Source organism: Myxocyprinus asiaticus, chromosome 40 (assembly GCF_019703515.2).
Source record: "Myxocyprinus asiaticus isolate MX2 ecotype Aquarium Trade chromosome 40, UBuf_Myxa_2, whole genome shotgun sequence".
In the NCBI taxonomy this organism is placed as follows: Eukaryota; Metazoa; Chordata; class Actinopteri; order Cypriniformes; family Catostomidae; genus Myxocyprinus; species Myxocyprinus asiaticus.
The window spans coordinates 17,115,941-17,142,586 of NC_059383.1; the positions used below are offsets into that span (position 1 = coordinate 17,115,941).

The 26,646-nt window shown below is 41.1% G+C and overlaps 1 protein-coding gene across 1 annotated transcript in view; it reads right to left on the minus strand.

The window, feature by feature from the left end:
* The window catches only part of LOC127430621 (protein turtle homolog B-like), a 188,803-nt gene that overhangs the window by 11,386 nt on the left and 150,771 nt on the right, over positions 1 to 26,646 (minus strand). The window contains exons 13-17 of the mRNA XM_051680512.1: positions 24,267 to 24,442; positions 23,062 to 23,288; positions 22,134 to 22,218; positions 15,575 to 15,736; positions 14,263 to 14,308 (exon numbers count right to left, since the gene is read on the minus strand). Of these exons, the coding sequence (XP_051536472.1) occupies positions 14,263 to 14,308; positions 15,575 to 15,736; positions 22,134 to 22,218; positions 23,062 to 23,288; positions 24,267 to 24,442 (696 nt within the window). The remainder of the gene's footprint in view (positions 1 to 14,262; positions 14,309 to 15,574; positions 15,737 to 22,133; positions 22,219 to 23,061; positions 23,289 to 24,266; positions 24,443 to 26,646) is intronic.

Genomic DNA, 26,646 nt, shown 5'->3' on the forward strand with positions numbered 1-26,646 from the left:
GATCTGCAAAGCTGTCATTGCTGCACGTGGAGGATTTTGTTTTTTAGAACACTTTGAAGTAGTTTAAGAAGTTCTGCATTTTTTTTCAAATTGTAATAGTAATTTTTCACGTTATTAATATCCTGACTATACATTGTGATCAGCTGAATGCCACTTTGGTGAATAAAAGTACCAATTTCTTTCCATAAGAGCAAAATCTGTACATTATTCCAAACTTTTGGCCGCCAGTGTATACTCTGTTAAAGAAATGTTTGAAAGCTGAAAACAAGTTAAGCTTTATCGACAGCATTTGTGCCATACGTACAGTATGTTAACATAGCTCTAGTGTCATAAAATTGCTTACTAAAATTGTCTGCAAAGTTATATCCATTATTTCTATTTCCAACCCTGTCATCCTGGTAAATTTCGCATGTTGTTCGTGAAAGTATATCAAGAGAGGAGAAGTAACTTTCATGTTTACATGGAGCTGACCATGTATTTAGCCAAACTATTTTTAGTCAAAATTGTGCAACAAATGCTGTTGATTGAGCTCAACTTGAGCCTTTATAAGTTAAGTACCTTTACTTAAGATCACGTTTATGAGCCAAATGTGACTTACGATATGTATTATTTACAAATTTAATTTTGGTAGGAAATGATATCTAAAAGTCTTGGGAAGTTTAACAGGTTAATTTTAGGGCCGAAATTAAGTGGCAAGTTGGTATCTAACCCAGCAAATAAAGTTCAATTCATGCATGCCAGCCATTTGTGGCCTTTGTATGATAACAACATTTTAAGTGAATCTTTTGAGAATTTTCACTCTTCTTTCTGGAGATATCTTGTCATAACTCATTCTTGTTAAGGCCTTATACTCTCTAGTCACCATTGTTTGAACATAATAACTAATTCATAAAAAATATTTTCTCAAGGAATTAATATATAATGTATGTGTGTGCTGTAAACATATATCAAATTATTGACTACTTATTTAACATAGATTGTGACATTTTCCATGACATTCAAGTGAGTTGAAAAATTCTGTGTGGGACGAAGAGAGTATTAATTTGACCAACCAACGAGAAATAACAAATGTAGTCCAGAACACAAGAGAGAAAATCAGTAGATGTTAGAGCCATAATATTTTATTCAGTAACAAATGTACATGTAATGGCTGAAGCTTTGTTTTTGCTGAATCATTACAGCATTCACTTTCGCCTGTAATAGCTGCTGTGATGGAGCTAGGTTTCCACGGGAACTACCAACTGATGACCATCATTCAGGTGCTGATGTTATGCCTGCTCCAAGCAACAATTACAGTGCACCATAAAGCAGGCCTGTCCCCAGCCAAGCGCAGGAAACACACAATGCAGATTCATTAGCATAGAAACTCCAAACTTCTCACAATTATTCTCACAAATATTTAGAGGCAGTACAACAGATCTGTTAAAAATAAAAACAAAAATATTTAACCACATGTACAGATTTATGCACCACTTTGAAGCTGATAGGATATTGACTTGCTTGTCAACAAGGCTGTGCTTTCATTTTGCAAGAGAAATTTTATATAAAAACTTTGATAAAACATAAGAGATCAGCTGGTTAAGTAGTTGTCTTGCTGAACGCTGTGATGAAAGATAATGACCTCAGGATCGTTGACAGAAAGATGTTTTCACACCTTGTAGAGGCCACCAGAATGAACGGTCTCTATATTCCCAGTGCCTTACATGGCCTTCGCTACTAATTTCTCCTGGAACTTAATGAGTTCGAACAATCTACAAACTAAGACTAGATGAAGATTCTAGATAAGTTCATGTCTAGCCTTCAACAAACAATGTTGATATATAAGGTTATATAATTTAAAATCTTTCTTGACTATACAAAGCTGAACCTTTAAGAATGATTGTCAGGCATTACAATCCACAGTTTTTACAATAAATAGCTGTTATGCACTTTTTGGCACAGAACATTTCATTAAGTGCTTCGGCTTATACTGAAAAGGTAATTCCAAATAACAAAAAGTATATAAGCTTCACATTTGACTAAACTATAAGATTTCACACATTTACCATTTATATTACTTAAATCCAGCAACAAAACAATAACTAACAAACAATAAGCATTTTGCAAGCAGGAACAGCAGTCACTGCATGTTAACCTCTGGTGTGCAAGGGTGTGTTGGCCACATACAGGCAGTGGTTCAGAGGATGCTTGCGAGGGAGAAATCTGAAACAAATATTATGGAATGATTAAGACACATGAAAGAGAGGTCAAAGCCGCCTCATGGCAGCCTGCAGGCTGACTGTTTGCATCATTTTTTAATCAGCTTACAAATAAAAATATAATTATAATTACAGTATAAAGTTTGTATTTGTAGAATCCATAAAGTTAAAATTCAATAAAATAAGATGCATACAAAATTTAAAATACAGCAAGAAAGAAAATATTGTATAATTTACAATATTAACCTTTAAAACATAACACTAAAGCCATCATTATACGAATAGTGAATGTTAGAACTTCATTGTTGTATTTATCAGCTCATGTCACAGCGTGGTGAACAATCTATATTTAAATATAGATATATTGTTAGGTTATTTTTGTTTCGAAATAACTACTCGCTGCAAATACGGACAGGGCCGGCTCCTGCCAGCTATGCTAGGGTGGGCTGGGGGATATTATAGGTGGGCATTTGGGGGTGGGGCTGAGGAGGGGGTTACTCAGACTACTAATTTAATGTCTTTAATTGGCGTGACATGGCGTATCTGTCAAGATCATAAGGCCCAGTATAACTATATTTTACACTTATTCCCCATATTAAAAAATATATTGAAATAAACTGATAAACATTGTATATAATCATAAGATTGAAGTGGGCCCTGACAACTTTACACTTTCAGAGTAATTAGAATTACAGCCTTAGAGCAAATTACAAAGACAAATCAGAGTTCCCACGAATGCAAGGATAGAGAGGAGAGAAATAATATCAAGGAGAAAAATAAGGATAGAATGAAAAGAAATATATTAAATGGAGAGATCAAGATTAAGAACCTAAAATTTGACACAAATGGGAACTGCTTAAAGAAGTAATGATATAGTATTAAATGATGACGATTCTTTCTGTTTGACTTTTCTGTTTGACAGAAATGTAATAAGCAATGATCCTGCCCCACAAACGCAAAACGCAAAACAGAGTTATGAATGAAACAGGTCTCTTATGATCTGTCCGGTGATAGATGAGTCTGTCTCGTTTGCTGAAATTCAGAGTAAACATTGTGTGAAAATGCAGTAACTACAAAATCCACATCAAAATAATTCAAGCCATTTTTCTCAGTTTCAATGTTAGTTAATGAGTTTGGCCTTTGTAGGGTAGTAAAGGGTATTGATATTTTTTACCAGTGAAATGTGTGAAGTCTTTAGGGAATACAGGAATTTGGATGGATGGATGGATAGAAGTAATGCCGTGTAAGCACCAAAGGTTATTTTCATGGCAAACAGAGTAGTTTAAAGTGCAGTGACAAACAATAAACAACAAACTATCACAGCACTGTAAAAATGTGTATGAATGTGTAAAGAGAGGTAAGACACGAGGAGAAAGTCAGTATCTCTCATTGACACCGAATTAACAACAAGGGAAACAGAAGCACACATCTTGCAAAACACTGTATCCAGCTATCCACGGTACTAACAGCTAATATTGGCCGTGGAATCAATGGGACCTGGCGCAACATAGTGCAGCGCAGGATGATGTGCGTGCGGTAGCGGGAGAAAGAAATGACTCGTGGGACTCCCGCAAAATATAAATATCTAAATAACAAAACAGATGTTCCTCAAATTTAGTTAATGTATTTAAGGTACAGAGTGTTATTCGCCTATTGCACAAGACCAACAAAAAATAAACTATTTACAGGCGCAGTGTTGGTGGCTAATTCATACAAATTATTCCTTGTGCTCCATGCGGTGGAAAGTGCTATAGATCTTAACGCTTTATTAATGACATGTACAAACAAAACTTTGAAACCAATCAAAGGTCAATCAGATATTTGACAATGTTAGAGTGATAAACATGATTTTTTCTCTCTCTCTCTTTTCAGTTTTTTTTCTTTTTTGGGTGGGAATTGTAAAAAAAAAAAAAAAAAAAAAAAAAAGCCTGATACCAGAGCAGGACAGAATCTTAGGGGACCGGGACTGAAAAATGTGCGCAGACCACTACCTGCGGGCTAGCGGGTGGCAGCGGGACAAAATGTGAAAGTTGCAGGCGGAAGCAGGACAAAATATTACATATTTGTTTTGCGGGAGTGGGACAGAATCTCGCAGGAGCGGGTCTGAAAATCCATCCCGCACAGACCTCTACTTTATAATTCAGGTCCAGTATTTCACGAACACCCGCAGCGCTATTTTGGGGAACTGATGTGGAGGGAAAGGGAGATATTTGATAAGAGGGAGACTGTGGTAAATTAACAGCAGTCACATGGTCACTGCACACTGAGACATCACCAGGTTTCTTTATGGGCATTAAAAACCTAAGCATTGCACAAAAATATCTCTTATTACCGTTCTCGCTCGTATGATGTCTCGGACTCTCTGGTTTGCAGCAGACGCTTCTTGAGTGTGTCGTTGCTTTTGGCCAATGACAAAAATAGAAAAACACTACACATTTCCTGTGCTGTTTTGTGATTGGTTGGGCAGTCTACAGCCCACTCTTAATGTTTGCAACACACAGCCCACCCCCATATTGCTTTTAACCAATGCAAAAATTTGAAAAATATATATTTTTTATTTATTTAAAACCATGTTTCCAACATGTTTGTTTGGGTGAGCAAGACTCACATTTGGGTGGGCTCAGCCCACCCCTGCCCATGCCTATATCTGGCCCCGAATACGGACCTGTGGCGAAAATGTTTAGCAGACAGGAGTGAGGAAAAGCAGCAGACCAACCAGTGAGACCCATCATGAGTGAGAATAAAGTAACAGGGTTGCTTTACAAGAAAGTCAAAACTCACATTTGCATCCTAATCTCACTCACCGGCTGAGCCATCTGAAAGCAAAGTTCCAGCCACATATTGGGTGACTTTATATCAAGGAGTTTGGGGAGTTTTCTTAAGTTTGATTCTGAGATGTGTCTATAACTGTTTATAATAAAATAAAAAATGATTTGATGTTAAGCTGCTTGCTTTATTAAAGATAAAGCAAGTGTTACGAAAAGCTTTCCTGGCCAACTTGAAAGGCTTTTATGCCACATGGATGCCATGGTTTTCAATACGGTCCCTCAAAATTAAATCAAAGGTGCCGTGTCGCCCTCTGGTGGACATATTGAAACAAACTAATGTTTTAAATTGAAGGTATATTACAGATTATGTTCAACCATAAATCTATGGACTGCATTTTTGACAGGCTGTAAATTACCACAGAAATAATTCTGAAAAATCAGTCAATTTATAAAGGTAACAGGGAACACACTTGCAATAAATACACTTATAATTGAAGTCTCGCAGGCAAACAGGCAGCACCGGGTATAAATGTAACATAAGCAACTGTCATACTACTTTGAAGTAAAACCATAATTCTAAACATTACACATGTTAGCATGTGCACGTGCCGGCAGCCATTTCACCCTGTAGCTCTAGACTGGTTGCCCACTGAAGTTAAAAAGGGCTGCGCCTGGTCAGTACCTGGATGGCAGACTTCCTGGGGAAAACTAAGGTTGCTGCTGGATGAGGTGTTAGTTAGGCCAGCAGGGGATGCTCACCCTTCTGCCTGTGTGGATCCTAACGCCCCAGTATAGTGACGGAGACACTATACCGTAAAAAGGCACCATCTTTCGGATGATAATTTACACAGAGGTCCTAACACTCTGTGGTCATTTAAAATCCTAGGGCACTCCTCGTAAAGAGTAGGGGTGTATCCCGAGTGTCCTGGCCAAATTCCCCCCATTGGCCCTTATCAATCATGGTCTCCTAATAATCCCCATCCATGTATTGGCTCTATAACTCTACTCTCTCCTCTCCATCAATAGCTGGTGTGTGGTGAGTGTACTGGCGCACTATGGCTGCTGTCGCATCATCCATGTGGATTCTGCACACTGGTGGTGGTTGAGGAGACCCCCCTGTTCAATATGTAAAGCGCTTTGAGTGTAGTGTCAAAAAAGTGCTATGTAAGTGTCGCTTCTTTAAAATCGACAAGACTTTCTGCCTGTCAATCGTGTGCGTTCACAGGGCAGCCCATACATTATATGCTCTTATAAGTGCCAATATGGTGTCCTGCTCCTGCAAAATGCTTAGCGGCATGCTCAGGGGGACCACTAGCACTCTATGTGCTCCAATACAATGGTTTCCAAGTGTGTTAGTGTGTGTGCATGTGTTTGGAATGCAGGGTTTTGGAAAGAGGGGGTGTTGCTAATTCAATGGCTGGTGGAAGTTCCAGAATGGCTCAAATTGCTTACAGCACCTTTAGGTTCAGAGTTAGGTTCTGCAAACTCCACCACATGAATTACTTCAGTAAAGTATAACAAGAAGTTCCTCCACCTAGAAAAGCAGTCCCACCTCAAAATGAAAATTTAAAATGTAAAAACCTTTACAGCTAAGCTCAAGAAAGAATGCTTTTATTAAAAATTAATGTGCTAAAACAGAAATACAAACTTCAAATTTCTGCTTTATCTGCTAGCTTGTTTGCCTGGCTTCCATTATAAATGAATACTGTAAATTTGACAAGGTCATGTGAATAAAAACATCCCTGAAACAGACGTTAAGTTAATAATAACCAGAAACATTCCTTTTAGGAGTTTTAGTTTGTCTAGGTCTAGGCATAAGTATGTGAGTCAGGCAGGATGCCAAAGGTGGCAAATCCTTTAGATTTGGGTCTCCTGTGTGTACAGCACATGGGTCAACAGCCTGCAAAAATAACCGTGCCCAGCAGCGCACATAAGATGTATGCAACAAACGGCAATACACACTGCTGAACAAGGTGCAGGCACTCACAGAGGACTGGAGGGCGGAGGCCTGTAGATGCTCCTCTCCTGCCCTTCCCTGAAGGGTTCAATGCCAGGCAGTGGCGCTAGAGGACTTCTGCGGCAGGAAACACAAACGAGATGGGAGGGATGGGGAGGAGAGAGGTCACGTTGGCCATCAATGATGCTACGTTCCATTTAACCAACATAGAAGAAAAAAAAAACAGTGAAAGGACAGACAGAAATGAGAGAATGAAAAAGGGAGTTAAAGCCTGAGGACACAAGAATTTATAATGATTGAGGGCACTGAATAGTTCCAGTTTATGACATTACATAGTTAATCAGTTGCATATCCATGGGTGTCATGGCCAGGTATGTAGCTTTGGTCCGCAGGCTCCTTATTTTGGTATACCAGTGGATCTTTAATGGGTTATTTTCACAATAAGAGTCCTAGCGATGTTTAAAGTGAATAAAAACACTTTGCAAGGCACTAGCCCACAAAAGTCTATGTTGGGAAAACAAATTCATCCAAATGTCCATTTAAGTCAAAGTTAGTTCACTCTGCAGGCATTTAGGTAATTCCCCCAGGCAGCTTTATTCAAGATAAATGTAAGCTAAGGTATGTAGGCATAAAGTTACTAACTACTTGCCTGCGGAAAGACCGAACTCTCCAAAAGTATTTGTCAAGATGACGTTTAAAATCACAACATAATTCAAATCAGCAATAAAGTTTAAAAATGGTCTCATAAATATTTAATAACTGCTGTAATAACTTACATAGCTCAAATCAAATTACACTAAAAGGCTGTTGGTCCAGCTAATGCACATGCATTAAAATAACAGGGGATGTTTATATTTAAAAAAAGGCAATTGTCTCTTTTAACTGAAAGGCGGGACTTCCTTTGCTACAGGCCTCATATTGAGAGTTGCAATTTCTCCCATTCATTTTATGGAAGTGGCCCATATCTGTCCCATAGTTATGTCAGTGTTTAGTACAAAACTGTGGACAAACAGCTGCTTGTTGTAGCTAAGAGGATAAATAAATAAATACATAAATAAAAGGTTAAAGCAATAGAGAAAAAGTTGAGGTTAGTTTTTTTCCCCCCATAACATTTCCCAGCATTGTGATAGCAGAATGTTTTTAACTGTCAGGACTATGAAAGGTTTGACATCACATCATATCAAAGCTAACACACTTAGCTCAGATTGTTGGAAAATGACTGTGGTAGGATGATGCACTACAAATGTAGCATCTAAGATTACAGTTTACAATTGCTAACAAGCATTTACCTATACTTAAGATACTTTTTCTAAACTCTAAACAAAGCAACACACCTACATCACACAATTAGCCAAATTGTTACTTTTCTGCTCAAAACCACATTTTGTTCATTAAATACCAACTCTACATTTCAAAATGCAAAAAACCTTTCTCTACATGCACTAACTCTAACAAAACATGGCAAAACCAACTCAATATCAAATCATTCTGTCAAAACACGAGCACATTTTCTGTCCAACAGGAACATAGTCAATCATTGCACAACGAATGTCAAAATACTAACAGTTGATGGCATTACAAAATCTGTATTACTTGTCATGTTTCAGTTCTACCTGCATACAATAGGCAATATGAAATCCATTGTTTTTTATAATTCAGTTTCCTTTTACTGTAAACCACTCTACATTTTTGGTTGAGTGTCGAATGTGTGCATTCTTGGCAACATACAATCTAAAAGTGAATGTGTCATCATTACTTTATAGAATGTACAGTAGAAAAAATAGTAGGTGACAGAATTGCTGCAGTAAAAGCTTTACAGTATTACAGTAGCAACATGAAATTGCTGCCAGTGATCAACAAAAATCCAACATACATGGAACTTTGGTTCCAAATGTGTAAAAATAAAACACAATTACAGTAAATCAGCAATTTCTCAATGTTTTAATGATCTGTTCATTCAAAAATACTTATCAGCTGTTTCAATATAGCTTTTGAGCTGCTGTTGTTGCAGAAGTAGAGGCTTTATACTATATTTACAATAAGGTATGGAACATTAGGTCTTCATTTCTGGCATGCTGAGTGCAAGCATTTGTAAATAAGACAAGAAAGATCCATGATTTTGGTATTGGGTAAGCTTGTATGTGAAAAAAATGTAAGCATTTTATAAACGTGTTAATTGACTGCATATTCTATGAAAACAACATTAATTGTGTTAATGGTATGGTCCAAAACAGATGAATGTTGTGCTAATTGGGTTAATAGTTTTCAAAATGTGACTACAGATTGGACTAAAGTTTATTGGACTCGCTTAACGAGTGCAGGTATCTGTCCTGTGTTGACATATTTCATATTGAATTAAAGTTGGAGCAGAAAGTATTAAATGTCTCATCCCTTGTTTTAAATAGCCTATAGCCTTTTCATCACATCCATGAACATGATTTGCTTTTGCATGTCAGAAGTAGTTGAAAGTAGCAGCTTTAACCACCACACAAACCACGCAATTGCATGGGGCACCGGACGTTGCGGGGGCCCCCGCCCCAGTATGAAAGCTCTGCAAAAACTGCTTGAGGGGTGACATGTTGTTCTGGGTACACGTGTGAATACGCTGTTGTTAGCACTCTCAGAGCGGTTCTTGTTAGAGGTCCGCCGGGTTTGGGTCAGTTTTTCAAGTAGGAATTTTTGTTCGGGTTTGTAATTTATGAAAAAATATATACAGGCCTTCCGAACTTGTTTCGCCCACGCACTCACAGATACGCGCGAATGGATGAGTTAGGGGCTGTTCACACCAACGTGTTTTTGTGTGCATCTGCTCTGTTTTTCCATTGTTTTCCTATGTAAATACGTGCTGGATGAGGGTCCTTGACTACTGCACTGCGTCTCATGGTTTCTTCAGTGTCTCTCAATGGACCAGCACCTTTTTAGAGACTATGTCAAGTTAAAAAGAACTTCAGGTCTCAAAAATGCATGTCGAGACACCTGCGTTCTTTTTTATTCGTTGTGCTGTGTCTAGATTGTTTTTAGCGCAGGTGTCACAAAGATTTAACGTTTTGAACAAGATCAGGTTGCAAAGAGTGACTGTTACATTGTTTACCATTATTCCAGATTGTCCTGCACCAAGCAAAGGTTCAGCGCTTGATAAACGGCAATGTTTTTACCAACTACCAGGGGCGGATTTCTGAGATTTCTGAGGCCCCAAGTAACCAACCACTTTCATTATTCATCAACCCCATTTCGAAAATTTTTTGCTTAAAAAAATAACAGAAAATTTATTTTAAATCATAATTTTAAATTAATCATTTCAGCCATTGTAGCCAAGTACATTAAAAATGTTTACTGAAATAAAATCTAGTTAAAGATAGCCTATGCATGTGTACCAGTTTTCCACAGTACAGTGATACAAAATCAGCCATTGTAGCCAACGCACGTGGCTTTCCGTATATAGCGGAAGGGGCGGAGTTACCTGACTGCGCTGCTGGGCTTACAAAACAGTTGTAAATAATGAAGAATGTAGCAGCTAGGTGAATTATTTAAAAAAACAAAAAATACTATATCCATCAAGACTGTCTTTCTCCATCACTTTATAACATATTATTAGATTGTGCTATCATTAAGTGTTCCATCTGCTTAAAAAAACAGCTAATTACATTTTTAAATGCAATTTAATTAATTATTCCTATTATAATGATGATCATGCCAGAGTTTGTTATACGCATGCGGGTCAATTTAGGAGAGTTGGCTGTTCAGACCAGTTTCAGTTATGGGCTACATTTAAAATGTCATGTGAACAACCTAAGAAAAAATCAGATTTGAGCAGAAAATCAGATTTGGGTCACATTCAGCTGCAGTGTGAATGTAGCTCATTAGACACAAAACACCAATTTTGATTTCATGGGGTCTTTAAAGCAGTATGTAATACTGCGATAGGATAACACTTGGGGAAATTGCACATTGCATTTTCAACATTGAATAAATACTATGTAACTATCCAATAGATAACTAATATCCAAATAAATATCCAAGTCACCAACATCCATTGTTATTAGCACAAGGGAAGAAAGACAAGCAAAAGGGTTAGTGGAGAGTGTAAATTAACAATTAAAAGAATTCTAAAAAGAAAAGCCAATATGCTGTTTGAAACACTAATTAAAATATTGGTGGAAAGAAACTCACAGTAGCAGCACATTCGAATACCATGATAAATGCAAGATAAAACCCCAAAATGTTTCAAATCAATGTGGCAAATTCTTGGTTGGTATCCATTTACCGTGGTACAGAGTCACTAAATATTGCTGTTATTAAGGATTTTGGAAAGAGAGGTTTCCATAATTGCATTATTGATCAATAAACATCTTCACACATTTACAGTCTCTATGTGTGATTGGATGAAAATAAACAAATGGATTATAAAAAAAACACTGTGATGTCCCAAAGATGAGTATGAACCATTGCCTATGCATGGACTGCCTTTGATCCTTCAGAATGTGGTAGTTTAAGAATAATTGTGGACCCAGTGAACTTTATACTCATTTAGTTGTTTAGAAAGTTCCACATCATGAGTACTCTGTCCTAATTGAATAATGCATTTCATTTATAGACCAGTATTTATCATTTAAAATGCTTGTATGAGCAATCTGTTTTAAAATCTCTCTTCATTTGCTGCTTGTTGCCATGGTAACTTACAAGTTGAAGGTTTAATTAAAGGGCCACTTTGCATTCCATCTCACTCTGACAGTGTCTGCACCATCATGTTCATAGATTGACTTCTCTTAGGACCTCTACTTTATTTACTGGGGGACAATCTTTTTAACCTCCGAGCAGTCTGGAGATCATCCAAACTTGAAATTTAGGACACATCCACACTCATGAATTTTCAATTGAAAACTCTATATAACATCATCGTTTTCAATCTAGACGAGAGGCATAAGCGTAGCAAAATCAATGCATTTTCTACCTTAATGTAATAGTGTGGATGTGGCCCTAGTCAGTAAAATGCTTGCAAGTGTCATCACATACAGTACATTCATTCATTTACAACATACATTCATTTACAACAGGTGAACATCAAATTCCATTCAACTGCATACATAGGACTTCACAAATAAAAAGCACAAATACATGAGCAGCCTTTTTTATAAATAAGTATTATCTCAATCTCCCTGCAAAAACACAACAGGGAAGTGGAGATAAACTCAGCATCAAACCTCATCAATGCATGGTCTGAGGCACCAATGAAAATGCAGTAAATATTTAAAGAAGTGGCCTGGCAGGTAGTGCACAGCGTGAGGCACAGTGTTACTTATGTCCAGGTTACCGAAGTCTGAATCTGGCTTAGGTCATTTGAACAGTTTAAGGTCCTTAGTCCTTAGGTCATATATATATTATATATTATATATAATATATACTGAATACTATATATATATATATATATATATATATATATATATATATATATATATATATATATATATATATATATATATATACATTTTCTTCCCACTAGTATATTTTAAATACTAAAGTCTAATTAAAAAATAATGATTTTCTTGTATTACCAGGAAATTTATTGGAAAAGGAAGTAGTTTAATAAAAAGAAGTACTTGAACAACAAAAACGTATACATTATATAATTTTATATTTGGGGGCTGATTAGTCACAAATGTTTCGACATAACCCTCTTTAAATATAACCACAAAACAAAATCTTGACACTCCCCTCCAGGCCAGAGTAAGTTCCATTGCATTAAGATTTGAATTAAACCAATATACAGTAATTCACTGTAACATCTAATGTGCAAATTAAGGCAAACATATGAGAGAACTATTTAACACTACAAATCACTGTTTAAATGGGGGGGTGCTTAAGAGTTAAGGGACCCCCCATAAAGCCAAAATAATGTAATCTGGCGGGTCCCCTGTTGTGTCATACAAACTAGAATACCAGAAACATAAATGTAATTTTTTTTCAAATGTTTGCGGTGACACAACGTGACTGTCTGTTATCATCTCAGTTTTCAGAAATAATCCAAACGGGAAATTCTAAACACGCCTGAGTGCGCAGCAAGCTGTTTTCTGAAGGAACGTACAGATGGTGACACTAGAGTGAATCCTCATATTCACCTCATAATAATGGTCAGATATAATTCTTCTTTGATTTATGATTGCTGGTACTTCTAAATGATTAACATTAAATCATCTTTATACTTGGAACTAATTAAACCATCGCTACAGAGTTTAATTAAAATGAACGCAGTTAAAATGTACATAGATTTGCCGGTATTTATCTACTACTACTGTACATGTTCACTCACTATCAAACAGTTCTAAAGTTATTACATGGATGCTATGTTAAGAAATATCTTAGTCTATTTATTATGTTTTGTCCGTGATAAGCGGTTCTCCCTCAATATTTTTAAATACGCAAGCCATACTGAAAAACGATAGTGACAACAGAGAAAACAATTCATCAAGACATATAATAAGTTAAACAATCTCAGCCACGGTGACTGATTTAAATTAAAACAATTATAATATATTATTGAGCCTAACACATTACTCTTGTCTTACAACTCTTTAATTATAAAAATGATTCATTTTAATAAATATATTGAATTATTCTGTTAATTTTTGGATGTGATTCATGTAGGGATTCTTGGGGAGTCATGCGTGCGTCTGATGTAATTATTCAGTTCAAACGTGGTAGACAGTTCCATGCTTTAGCAGCTACCAAAATGTTTTTCTGCTGCCCTGAACTCTTTTCTACCGCGATATCATCATCTTTTCATAATCTTTTTATTAATGCATTAGAGTCGTCAAGTGCCAATGCAATGACACTGTCAGAGGGAATGGAGCAGAGACAATATAGCGAGTTACATGCTGAACCAGGTGAACTATGTTTGTGATGTTTGTGGTCAGGTAAACATGTGGTGCCCTGTTGTTTTGTTAGAAAAACCCAAGAGAAAGGAGATAAAAGTGTGATAAAGATACTATCAATCTATTATTACAAAGGTGATAATGATTAGATGGATTTGGGGGGGGGAGGGGGTCGTTGTAAGGGGACCCTCCAAGAGCTCTGACTGAATTCGAACACTATTACATACTAATGGAAAAATGAAGAAACTGGTGCTTGATGAAATGAACTTTGACTGTCCACTTCATGATCACTCTATAGTATGTTCATGAATTAATGGCCTATCGCTGAGCTGTAATTAATGGGCTTTCTAATAGGAGCTTTAAAAGAGAGGGCGTGACTGTCTGATGCCATGATTTATACAGCACATTCCACTCTCTGTTCTTGAATGAACTGAGGTGCAAGGAGTAAGTTGCTAAAAGAGATAACTTACGGAGTCTCCACGCTTTTTCTGCAGTGTGTTATGGACAGAGGGGGATCTATCAAAGAGAAACCAGGAGAGAATGAACATCATTAAACATATAAGACAAAAATATGGTTTCCATACTTTCTGACCAATGAATTTACATAATTTTACTATGACCTTTCAAGTCAATCATGAATACTCATTTTATAAAGATTGGTGGGTGTATTTTCATAGTTTGTCAGATACCAATCCTTGGAATTAATAGTATGAAAACAAATATACTTATTTAATGTACAAATGTCTGTAATAAGACCCTCAACAGATAAACTGATAGTTCACGTTGACTTGCAGATAAGATTTATTCAACAAAAGCACTCATAGAGAGCAACATTTATCCGATTAAAAATTTTGGAGCAGAGTAAAACAACAAGATTGACTATTCACTGTAAACATTTCCATGACTTTTTAAGATTTTACTCATTTACTGGCATAATTCATCATGCACTGGACTTATTTTCAACTAATACTCTCAAGTTATTACCACTTGACTCCATCCATTTCATTTTTCTGCATATTGAAATTGCACACTGCCTAATTACATTTATATTGCACTTTCACCCAGCACCATTACAAACCCTGTGTGTGTACTGTATTGTATATTGTATATCGCAAACTATGTGTATTTATTGTATATGCATGTATTGTATATTGCGATTTGTTTTAAAACAACCAACCAAGGCAAATTCCCTGATAATTCCCCAGACAATTCATTACTAAGCTGTCGAATAATGTTCAGGTCTGGGCTTTGTGCAGGTCAGCCAAGTTTTTCCACAGCAGACTCAATAAACCATATTTTTATGGGCCTTGCTTTGTGCCCAGGGGCACTGGCTGCATCTAAAATCAGGAAAATGCAGCCTCCGGGGACTGTATACAGAGGTAGGAAGGGATCAAGGCATGTCTGAATCCAATGTTCATGTCATATCCTGTCTACTGAGATACCTTCATCTTATCAATTTTTGAAGGCAACATAGATGTTTCCTTTGCTGCCTATGAAATCCCACAATCCTGTGAGCGCGGTTACACAACGGTTGAGCTGAAGAAAAAAATGACGGCTGAACAGGCAGTTGACAGCCAATTTGTGTATAAATGTATGTTTTTATTCACTTTTTCCAACATTTTATTCCATTTCTAGTGAGAAAATAGTATTGTAGTTATCATTAATTAGAAGAGGATGTGCACATACTTTTGGCCATGTTGTGTCTCAACAGGGAGTTAATGGAGGTTTACTGGGTTTGGATGAGATACAGAAAGACATTTTGCCTGTGAGGGCACCACTGACCTCGTCTCCTCTTGAGCTTGCGCCGTCTCTGTTTGTTGACGAACCAGGCTGCCAGCGTGCTGAAGAGGATGGCTGCTGCTAGGAAGCAGATGGTGGCCACAATGCCTGCCACCACCGGCCGCGCCAGACCCTCGTCTGCAACCTCAGGTGGTGGGAAGTAGTCTAAAATGTACAAACAATGTTGTGTTTCAGAAAACACACACAAGGTCTCTTTGTGTGCCCACAAATCCAACCTATTCTGGAGGATTTAATTGCTAAGAGGGAAGGTTTTAAAAACTGGCCCTAGTATATTCGTTCTGTATGTGGAATGAAACAAAATAAAGACATTCAAAATAAGATTCAAAATCACTGTGGGGTGTTCTTTGAGAAATGAAAGCAAACAATTAAATGCCAGCATCATGTTTATTTTGACTTCAAGCAGTGATTGAATTTTGATTGTAGTTGATCTATTAAGCAGGCTTGTAAAAACATTAGTAAATTAACTAATCTTAGGACTGAATTCTGAAAAGCATTAACAGACGGGGTTCCCACAGATTTTGACCAATTAACTGATTTTTTTTTTAAAGCTGAGCATAATTAACAAAATGTGTATTTATACTCTAGAATGTTCCATGGCTTTTAAAAAATGTATTACATTTTTATGACAGTAAATCACAATTTTACAATTCCCTGATATTTCCAGTTTTCCTGAAAGAGGACAGGGCATGACTTGACTAGACTAGAATAGACTGTTTTAGAGACTGAAAACGTCATGTTACTGGTGTAACCTCCGTTCCCTGATGGAGGGAACGAGACGTTGGTGTCGATGTAGTGACACTAGGGGTCACTCTTGGGAGCCCGAGACACCTCTGGTCTTTGATAAAAGGCCAATGAAAATTGGCGAGTGGTATTTGCATGCCACTCCCCCAGACATACGGGTATAAAAGGAGCTGGTATGCAACCACTCATTCAGGTTTTACGCTGAGGAGCCGATATAAGGTCCGGCCATTTCAGCGGGTAGTTCAGCGTTGTGGCAGGAGGGACCAATGTCTCGTTCCCTCCATCAGGGAACGGAGGTTACACCAGTAACCATGACGTTCCCTATCTGTCACTCACTTGACGTTGGTGTCGATGTAGTCACACTAGGGGTCCCTATACAAAACGCCACAAGGCTGAACGATGTTACGTGAACTGGCGGTGTGTGGTGGGCAGACTTGCTGTGTGCCTCATAGCCAGCACACCAGGTCGACACGTAACCTCCCCCAACACAGTTATGAGTGTTGAACGGCCCTTTTCGGGGACAAGTTGACTACCCAAAGATAGAGACAGGCTTAACCCAGTCGTGGCCTCTTTTCCCCTTCTCTTTTTCCACTCCCTAAAAAAGAAGGGGGATTATCCGACTGGGCCGCCAGGTCTAGTCGGGGGTGTCCCTCCCAAGGGGAGGACACTGTGGAGACCACACCTCGCCCCAAGAGAGGGGGGGGGTATTTTTAAGTGGAAAAATACGTCACATGGTCTTTCCAACCAAGTGGAGAGCCTTCAAGGTAGATCCTGCCCAATGGTGGAGGAGTTACTACAAACATGGAGACTGGGGCAGAGGGGCTCTGCCCAAGGAAGACGCAGTTTGCCAGCAGGGAAACGAACTAGCGGAAGATATAGATCGCATGGGGTTTAGCCTTACAGGGAACCACCACATGCGGAGCACCTACCCCAGAACAGGGCTCTTAGTTAGCACGTGTACTGGGCCGGCAGTGAGTCTCTCCGAAAACTCGACTGCCACAGGGCTCGGAGGAAGTCAACCAGGGAACAAATTTTTTGAACACTTCTGGGAATTTACGGCGCATGTCTTCAGCTCATAAGGAGGTGGAAGGCGCTATGTGCAAGCGATACACCCGGCTGGCTATCCCGGGCTTATCCGCTTGTGTTGCGTGCCACTACCTGGGACGAAACCGGTTCCACCCAGAGGTTGTAGAACCTTGCAAAGGTGTTGGGTGTTGCCCAGCCCGCTGCTCTGCAAATGTCTGTTAGAGAGGCACCTCTGGCCAGGGCCCAAGAAGCCGCTACACCACGGGTAGAATGGGCTCGTAGCCCTACGGGGGGCAGCATGTTTTGGGCGAGATATGCCATGGTTATGGCGTCAATGAGCCAGTGGGCGATCCTCTGCTTGGAGACAGCGCTTCCTTTCTGCTGTGCACCAAAGCAGACAAAGAGCTGCTCAGAGACTCTAAAGCTCTGCGTGCGATCCAAATAGATGCGTAAAGCGCGCACCGGAAACAGCAATGACAGGGCTGGGTCTGCCTCCTCCTGGGGCAGCGCTTGCAGGTTCATCACCTGGTCCCTAAAAGGAGTGGTGGGAACCTTGGGCACATAGCCCGGTCGGGGTCTCAGGATCACGTGAGAATAGCCCGGACCGAACTCAAGGTGGAAGGGGACAAAGCACTGATCTGACTGCGCATCTTTGGGGGTCTTCGTGTCGAGAAGAACACCACTTAGTGAATAGACGCCACTTAAAGGCATTCAGGCGCCTCGTAGAGGGGGCCCTAGCCTGAGTGATTGTGTCTACCACCGTGGGTGGTAGGCCACTTAGGTCTTCTGCGTCCCGTCCAGGGACCAGACATGGAGATTCCAGAGGTCTGGGCGCGGGTGCCAGAGGGTGCCCCGTCCCTGAGAAAGAAGGTCCTTCCTCAGGGGAATTTGCCAGGGGGGAGCTGTCGCGAGGAGCGTGAGGTCTGAGAACCACATCTGGGTGGGCCAGTAGGGTGCTACCAGGACGACCTGCTCCTCGTCCTCCCTGACCTTGCACAGGGTCTGTGCAAGCAAGCTCACTGGGGGAAACGTATATTTGCGAATGCCAGGGGGCCAGCTGTGTGCCAGTGCATCTATGTGAGGGCATACCAGAGCGGGCAGTGGGAGGATTCTTGGGAGGCGAACAGGTCCACCTGTGCCCGACTGAATTGACTCCAAATCAGCTGGACCACCTGAGGGTGGAGACTCCACTCTCCCCTGAGGGAAACCTGCCGTGACAGCGCGTCCGCTGTAGTGTTGAGTTTGCCCGGGATGTGAGTGGCTTGCAGCGACTTGAGGTGCTGCCGACTCCGGAGGAGGAGACGGCAGGCGAGTTGTGACATACAGCGAGAGCGCAGACCGCCTTGGCGGTTGACATATGCTACCACTGCCGTGCTGTCCGTCCGAACTAGCACGTGCTTGCCCTGGATCAACGGCCGGAACCTCCGCAGGGCGAGCAGAATTGCCAGTAACTCGAGGCAGTTGATGTGCCAACACAGTTGCGGACCCGTCCAGAGGCCGGCGGCTGCGTGCCTGTTGCAAACAGTGCCCCAGCCCATTTTGGAGGCGTCTGTCATGACCACGACGCACCTGGAGACCAGTTCTGGGGAATACCTGCTCGTAGAAACGAGAGGTCGGTCCAAGGGCTGAAAAGATGGTGACAGACTGACGTAATGGCCACCCGGTGTGTCCCGTGGCGCCATGCCCGTCTCGGGACTTGAATCTGGACCAGTGCTGAAGCGGCCTCATATGCATCAACCCGAGCGGGGTGGCCACCGCCGAGGAAACCATATGCCCCAGCAGCCTCTGAAAAAGTTTCAGTGGAACCGCTGTTTTCTGTTTGAACGCCTTCAAACAGGCCAGCACCGACTGGGCGCGCTCGTTCGTAAGGCGCGCCATCAAGGAGACTGAGTCCAACTCCAAACCGAGAAAAGAGATGCTCTGAACCGGGAGGAGCTTGCTCTTTTCCCAGTTGACCCGAAGCCCTAGTCGGCTGAGGTGTGAGAGCACCAGGTCCCTGTGTGCGCATAACACATCTTGAGAGTGAGCTAAGATTAGCCAGTTGTCGAGATAGTTGAGAATGCGAATGCCCACCTCCCTTAACGGGGCAAGGGCAGCCTCTGCGATCTTCGTAAAGACGCGAGGAGACAGGGACAGGCCGAAAGGGAGAACTTTGTACTGATACGACTGACCCTCGAACGCGAACCGCAGGAAAGGTCTGTGTCGAGGAAGGATCGAGATGTGAAAGTACGCATCCTTCAGGTCTACTGCCGCGAACGAATCTTGATGCCGGACGCTCGCTAGAATGCGTCTTTGCATCAGCATCTTGAACGGGAGTCTGTGTAAAGCCCGGTTCAGTACTCGCAGGTCCAAGATTGGCCACAACCCATCGCCTTTTTTTGGTACGATGGAGTAGGAGCTGTAAAACCCTTTCTTCATCTCGGCTGGAGGGACAGGTTCTATCGCGCCCTTCCGTAGGAGGGTAGCGATCTCCGCGCGCAGGGTAACAGCGTTTTTGCCCTTGACCAAGGTGAAGTGAATACCGCTGAACCTGGGCGGGCGCCTGGCAAACTGAATCGCGTAGCAAAGTCGGATGGTCCGGACCAGCCACCGCGATGGATTGGGAAGCGCTAGCCATGCGTCCAAATTCCGCGCGAGGGGGACCAAGGGGACAGCGTCGTCGGACGTACCAGCAGGTGGGGCGGAGCGGCGGGGCGGAGCGCGAGGTGCCACAGCACGTCGTGGCTGTGCTGAGTCTAGGGACATCGAAGCACTTACCTGGCTCCTTGTGACCACCCCCAGAACAGCCTGAGACGGGGAGGAAGAGGCCTGTCCTCATAACCCGTGGAGGCTGCCACATCGGGGGCGGCTGTGTGCCACAGATGGGCGCTCAGGGGCGGAAAGGGCACCGCTGGAGCGCCAATCCTGCGAGAAAAAGCCCGTGGACGGTAGTTGTAGTGACGACCGTACACACCGGGTATGTGACCCAGGGAGGAAGGAAGCCGCTCTTTTGCTGAACTGTTGGGTACCGCAGCCACTTGGGCATGCAGCGAAATCAAACAAAAAGGCAACAAAAGATTTTCCACCCGGCCCTCCACGGGGGGATGGAGTGGTCTTTCTAGGGTTGCCCGTCTCAGGGGCGCTTCGAGGACCTCCGTGGTTTCTTCGGCGCCGGCTGTGAGACGGGTGGCGTCGGCTTCCTGCGGTGGGCTCCACGCCGGGGCCGGGCCGGAGGGGCAGGCTGCGGCGGAGCCGGTGCAGTCACCGCAGGGGGACGCCCTTGGTGACGAGCAGACGGGGTGCGGGATCTTGAGCCACGCCGGGGCAGGATGTGCCGGATTGCTTCCGTCTGCTGCTTTACCGTCGAGAAATGCTGGACAAAGTCCTCAACGGTGTCGCCGAATAGGCCCGCCTGGGAAATGGGGGCAGCAAGGAACCGTGTCTTGTCGGCCTCGCCCATCTCAACCAGGTTGAGCCACATGTGGCGCTCCTGGACCACTAGTGTGGCCATCGTCCACCCGAGAGACCGCGCCGTGACCTTCGTCACCCGGAGGGCGAGGTCGGTCGCCGAGCGCAGTTCCTGCATCAAATCTGTGGCGGAACTACCCTCGTGCAGTTCTTTCAGCGCCTTGGCTTGGTGGACCTGCAGGAGAGCCATGGCGTGCAGGGCAGAGGCGGCTTATCCAGCAGCGCTGTAGGCCTTAGCCGTCAGGGACGACGTGAGCCTACAGGGCTTGGACGGGAGCTTAGGGCGTCCACGCCAGGTGGCGGCGCTCTGTGGGCATAAGTGTTCTCGCAGTGAGAACATGAACCATTCATAAACGCTGCCTCCATGTGGGACACGCCCAGACACGAAAGACAGCGATCATGACCATCCGAAGTTGAGAGAAAACGACCGCAACCAGGAATAACACACGATTGGAAAGGCATCTTTAGAAAGACGCGTCTTTAAAAAGACGTTCCGTGTGTGTGCTCTTTTAGAGAAATATACTCTTTTAGAGGGGAAAAACGCTCTTTCAGAAGATATACTCTCTAGTTTTTCTGCCGAAGTGCCCAGGGGCGTTCTCTGCAGTGCACCAGTGCAGAGGAGGGAGAAGCCGCTGAAATGCGCCATCAGATCCAGCAGAGGTGAATGAACAGTGCTATTCAGCACAATGAGCATGACCGTTCAACTTCGAAGAGAAAATCTGAATGACTGGTTGCATACCAGCTCCTTTTATACCCGTATGACCGGGGGAGTGGCATGCAAATACCACTCGCCAATTTTCACTGGCCTTTTATCAAAGACCAGAGGTGTCTTGGGCTCCCAAGAGTGAACCCTAGTGTCACTACATCGACACCAACGTCGAGTGAGTGACAGATAGGGAACTCTACTTAGACTAAAAGCCTAAATAAAATTACTAAAGTACCAAGGAACTATAAGAACCAAATAATTGTACAGTTACATAACTGGATGTCACATTCCCAAAAACATATTTACTGTAGACATTTAAAGACCAAAATATGCCATTTATTTATGTTATGCAATTTATGTTCATTCCTTTAGTGAAGCAAAACTCATTTGGTGAATGTCACATTAAATTCAACAGATGGCAGCAGAAACTAATCAAAACCATTTCTATCCAGATTTAATTTCTGTTTGTCTATGACGTATACATTGAAAAGAGAATGTCACAGTACCATTTGAAATTATGTGTAGTAAATTTCACAGTACAGAAACAAAATCCATGAGTACAATAAATATCCCCAGTAGGAGCAAGTATAAGTTATTTATTACCGGGCTGTTTCCACTGACCTGTGCTAGAGACTCCCACTACATTACTGGGCTCGCTGATGAGGTCTTCCATTACCGCCATAACTCTGAACTCATACCAGGCCTCCTGTGGAAACAGGCATAGACATGTAAAGCACATTAAAAGTCACTAGTCAGTAGGAAATCAATCAATCAGCATGTTAAAGGTGATGTGTGTGTGTGTGATTTTTGATACTGAAATACTTCATTCCATCCCTGGATAGACAACTACGAGTAAGCCATTTGTAGGTTGCTTTCTCTAAAAAAAGGTTGCTTTCTCTAGCACTGAGGTGCTATAAAAACATAAAAACTGTCTGCTTGAGCATCCAGACCATCTGACAGAACAACATTGGCTCAATAGATGCCGTTGGGCCAGATCTATTTGTTTGCCCAGCCACTGGAAGACCAATGGTCATTATTTTTGCAATTCCGTTTGGTGCCGCTAGTGGACAGAAATTGCATTCTTCACCCTGCCATTTGTATTATTTATCTTTAAGCAAGACACATTTAAGTGACAATATATGCTCTATAATATGGCTGTTAGTGAGGATAATTAATTAACAATAATCTAAAGAAAATATTTAGATACAATTTGCATCCACATACAAACTCTGTCAAACATCCAAAAAATAAGCCTTAGGTAAAAAAGCATCACTGGTTATTCAAATCCACCATAACCCACAGAAGCAGACAAATCTGCATTACCTTTCATTACAGTGGAACAACCTGCAGGGAAATTTTCCAGTCACTTGCCTTTTTCCTTTAACTTCACATCTTAGTGAATGTTATTAAAATATAAATGGCAAAAACTTTTGGAGAATGAAAACTGGACTTTTTTCACACTGTGCACTTATTCACCAGGAGGAAAGTCAACATAAACTTGGCGTCAAATTTTGAAATAATCTGTTAATATCAATCATCACAGGCATACCTGAAGCAGGTCTCTAGCCAAAAGCTCGGTCTCTCCAGCAGGGATTGCATCATCAAAAACGTCCCACTTCTCCCCGAGGCGGAACTCCATGATGTAATGATCAATTGGAGACGTGTGATTGGCTGGAGGGATCCATGTGAGCAGGACTCCCTGCTGTGTCCGGTTGGCTGTGAGGCACCGTGGTGGGGTAAGCAGCACCAGTGGTTCTGGGGTACTTATAGGAAATACTAGAGTAAAAAGAGAAGAGTACCTCACTTTACAGTCAATCGCCATGTTTCACGCCATTCAGTCACTCCATTCAGTCAGCATTTCTGTTACCCCTTTTCCACAGAAATGGTGGTGGTTCTCATGCCAAAAGTGGTTGGCAGCTGGTGCTCAGCCTAATGATCTGTGAACTGCTCTTAGAACCACGTTTCCGCTGATTTGAGAGCCCAATAGTGATTTAATTGACTGTTACAGCATCACATTCTTTGTTTATGAGTAATACAAGATTTCAGAACACATTTAAATATCCAAAGTAATTTGATTAAGCATCTTTATATCAACAGGAGCTGGCTTTAAAGTAACAGTCAGAAGTTATTTAAATATATAATGAATAAAATTAATAGCAATCAATGCATACATATTTATTCTGATTAACATCATTTTATTTTAGATCTACAAGGAATATAGAAATAAAGTGGCTATGCACTGTGCAACGTGACATACTTTATTTAGTAACAGGATGTCCATCAACAGAATGTGTAGCTTTCCGTTTTATTGATTACAATAGGAACAATGTAGTTTTAATTTGTGAGTTTTGCGAGTTGTTGTTCTAAAACCTTATTGGTGCTGACATTATACCACCCCACGGCTTTTGATGTTAGCAGCAGGGATTCGAAACTGTTCAAGAAACTTTAACCGAAAATGAACAAAATTTTTTTGCAGAATGGAACAAAAAAACAAAGTGAAAATACTATTTTTAAATGCTGGTAACCGGTTAATAACATTATTTTGTTCCAAATATTTCATGAAACCAAAGAAGAAGACCAAACAATTCTTCACATTAAAATTTTAGAATTGCATCACTTCCTGTTGCCTGTGTCCTTTTGTCTGGACACTCTTACGAGGGGAAGAGTTCACCGGTGGAAAAGGGTTATACAGTATCAGGCATCAAGTGCTGAAATGAACTTGTAATTGTATAATGGATCACATTGGTAGCCAACCTAGTGTGTTCACAGTGACGACCTCGCTGAAAGGGCCCGTCCCCAGCTTGTTCTGGGCCAGGACGCTGAATTGGTAGGCCGTCTCAGGATCAAGGCCTTGCACCATGAGCCAGTGCTGCCCGCTGGGCGCAGGCATGGACAGCCAGTCATGCGGTCCTAACATCTCCCTCTTCACCCTGCAGGAGGAGTCACAAGCACAGTTGGAAAGAGCTCAGGACAGCACGGACACACGCACACACACACACACACACACACACACACACACACACACACACACACACACACACACACACACACAAACACTCCAATAATGATTACCATGTCGCTCACAATACTGATGAGAGCACTGCCTACAGCTAGGCGAAAAAAAGACAGCTTGTTTGGCTCAGTGTGAGTGCTCGATGATATGCAATAATATAGAACTGTCTTCCGAATTCCCAGTGGAACCAGAGCAGTGTGCAATTGCAATTGCAACTGCCAATCCTGACAAAAAGATCTTCATATATAGTGTGCCTTGAAGGCCTATAGCCCTTTTCCCATTCTCTTTGTAAAGCTGAGCCTTTCTCATTTGGAAATTACCTATGGATTGATGTACAATGTGTACAAGTAGTGCTACAATGCTAAACCAGAAGTGTAAGTGTGAAAGAGTAAAAAGTATGTAAAAAAAATACATTAATAAATATTATAATTAAATCTAGTATTGTAGAACTCTGTTTCTTTTGGAAATTGTAAAATGTAGTACCACTTGTATTGTGTCATCCCTTGGATTAACTGTTTCTTCTTGTATTATTCTTGTAATTTGCTTCAGATAAAGTGTCTGCTAAATGAATAAATATAAATGTAAATGTGTGCATGCTCTTATAAAGATAGGATGGGCATAAGCCCAAGGTTTCATAATCCACTGAGTTATAGCCAATGGCATGTAAGCAAAGGTGTAATTCCAGAAGGAAGACATACATGGAGATTGTGTCGATTGTGAATGTAATAGGATGAAGGGCCGTGAGTGTCATGCTCTGGTATATTACTGCCCATGGCATGAATGGACCTGATTCTCTGTAGATATGTTTTATCTGAGAAAAGAGGCTCTGTGCTCAACCCTGGAAGTTAAAACGTAGCTTTAGCACATTGTGTTAATATGAAGAGCTACTGACCTCAACTGTGTGTGTGTGTGTGTGGGCGGGTTTGGGTGGTTTACGAGGACATTTTTTTAGGTTACAAACTGGCAATTACAAGGGTATTATGCTATAAATGTGGTTTATGAGGACATTTCTAGTGTCCCCATAATTCAAATCGCTTAAAAAACATACTAAACAATGTTTTTTTTTTTTTTATGTAAAAATGCAGAACGTTTGTTGTAAGGTTTAGGGGTAGGGTTAAGGTTAGGGTTAGGGTTAGGGGATAGAATCTATAGTTCATACAGTATAAAAATCATTATGTCTATGGAGAGACCTTATAAGGATAGCCGCACCAACATGTGTGTGTGTGTGTGTGTGTTATATATATAGCATGATCAACATTTTAAGTAATTACTACAGTGATGATTGCTTAAAAAATGTCAGGCAAAGTTGGCGTGACTTATTTTACAAGTCCAGTGAAAGAGCTACTCATGGTCAACTTTTTAATCATATATATTTGTTGTCTTTTTCACTCTATTACTTTTCTTGGCATTTCTCCAACAAAACAACAGGGCACCACATGTTTACCTGACCACAAACATCACAAACATAATTTACCTGATTCAGCTGAGCCCACTGTTTGAAATAGTTTCACTGTCGCCTCAAGTTTTTTCTCTGGTGTAACTCGCTATCTATGCTCCAGACTACTTTCATTAAATACACTACATCTCTGACCGTGTCATTGCAATTGGCACTGATCAACTCTAATGCATTAATAGCATGAGTCTGACTACCCGGATCACTACGGGAAGCTCTACAAAAAATGTATAGAATAATTTGATTTATTGATTAAAATTAGTTATTTTGATATTTTAAGTCTAAACAAGTGTAAGGCTCAATAATAGACTAATGTTTTTCATTTAAATAGTGGTCAATGAGGCTGAGATGCTAAGACATGGTTCACACTTACACATCACCACATTGTTGAATTGATATTTTCTATTATCACTATTGTTTTTCAGTATGGATTGTGTATAGATATTGAGAGAGGGCCACTCGTCACTGGCGCAGCATAATAAATAGACAAAGATATTTCTCCACATAGCATCGGTGTAATAACTTTATAAATGTTTGATCGTGAGCTAACATGTAGTGTTATATAAATAATGGCAAAATGCGTGCATATTAATTAGCCTCTAGCGATGGTTTAGTTGTAATTAAAAATATGATTTAATATTAGTAATTTAGTTGTGCCAAAAAATAAT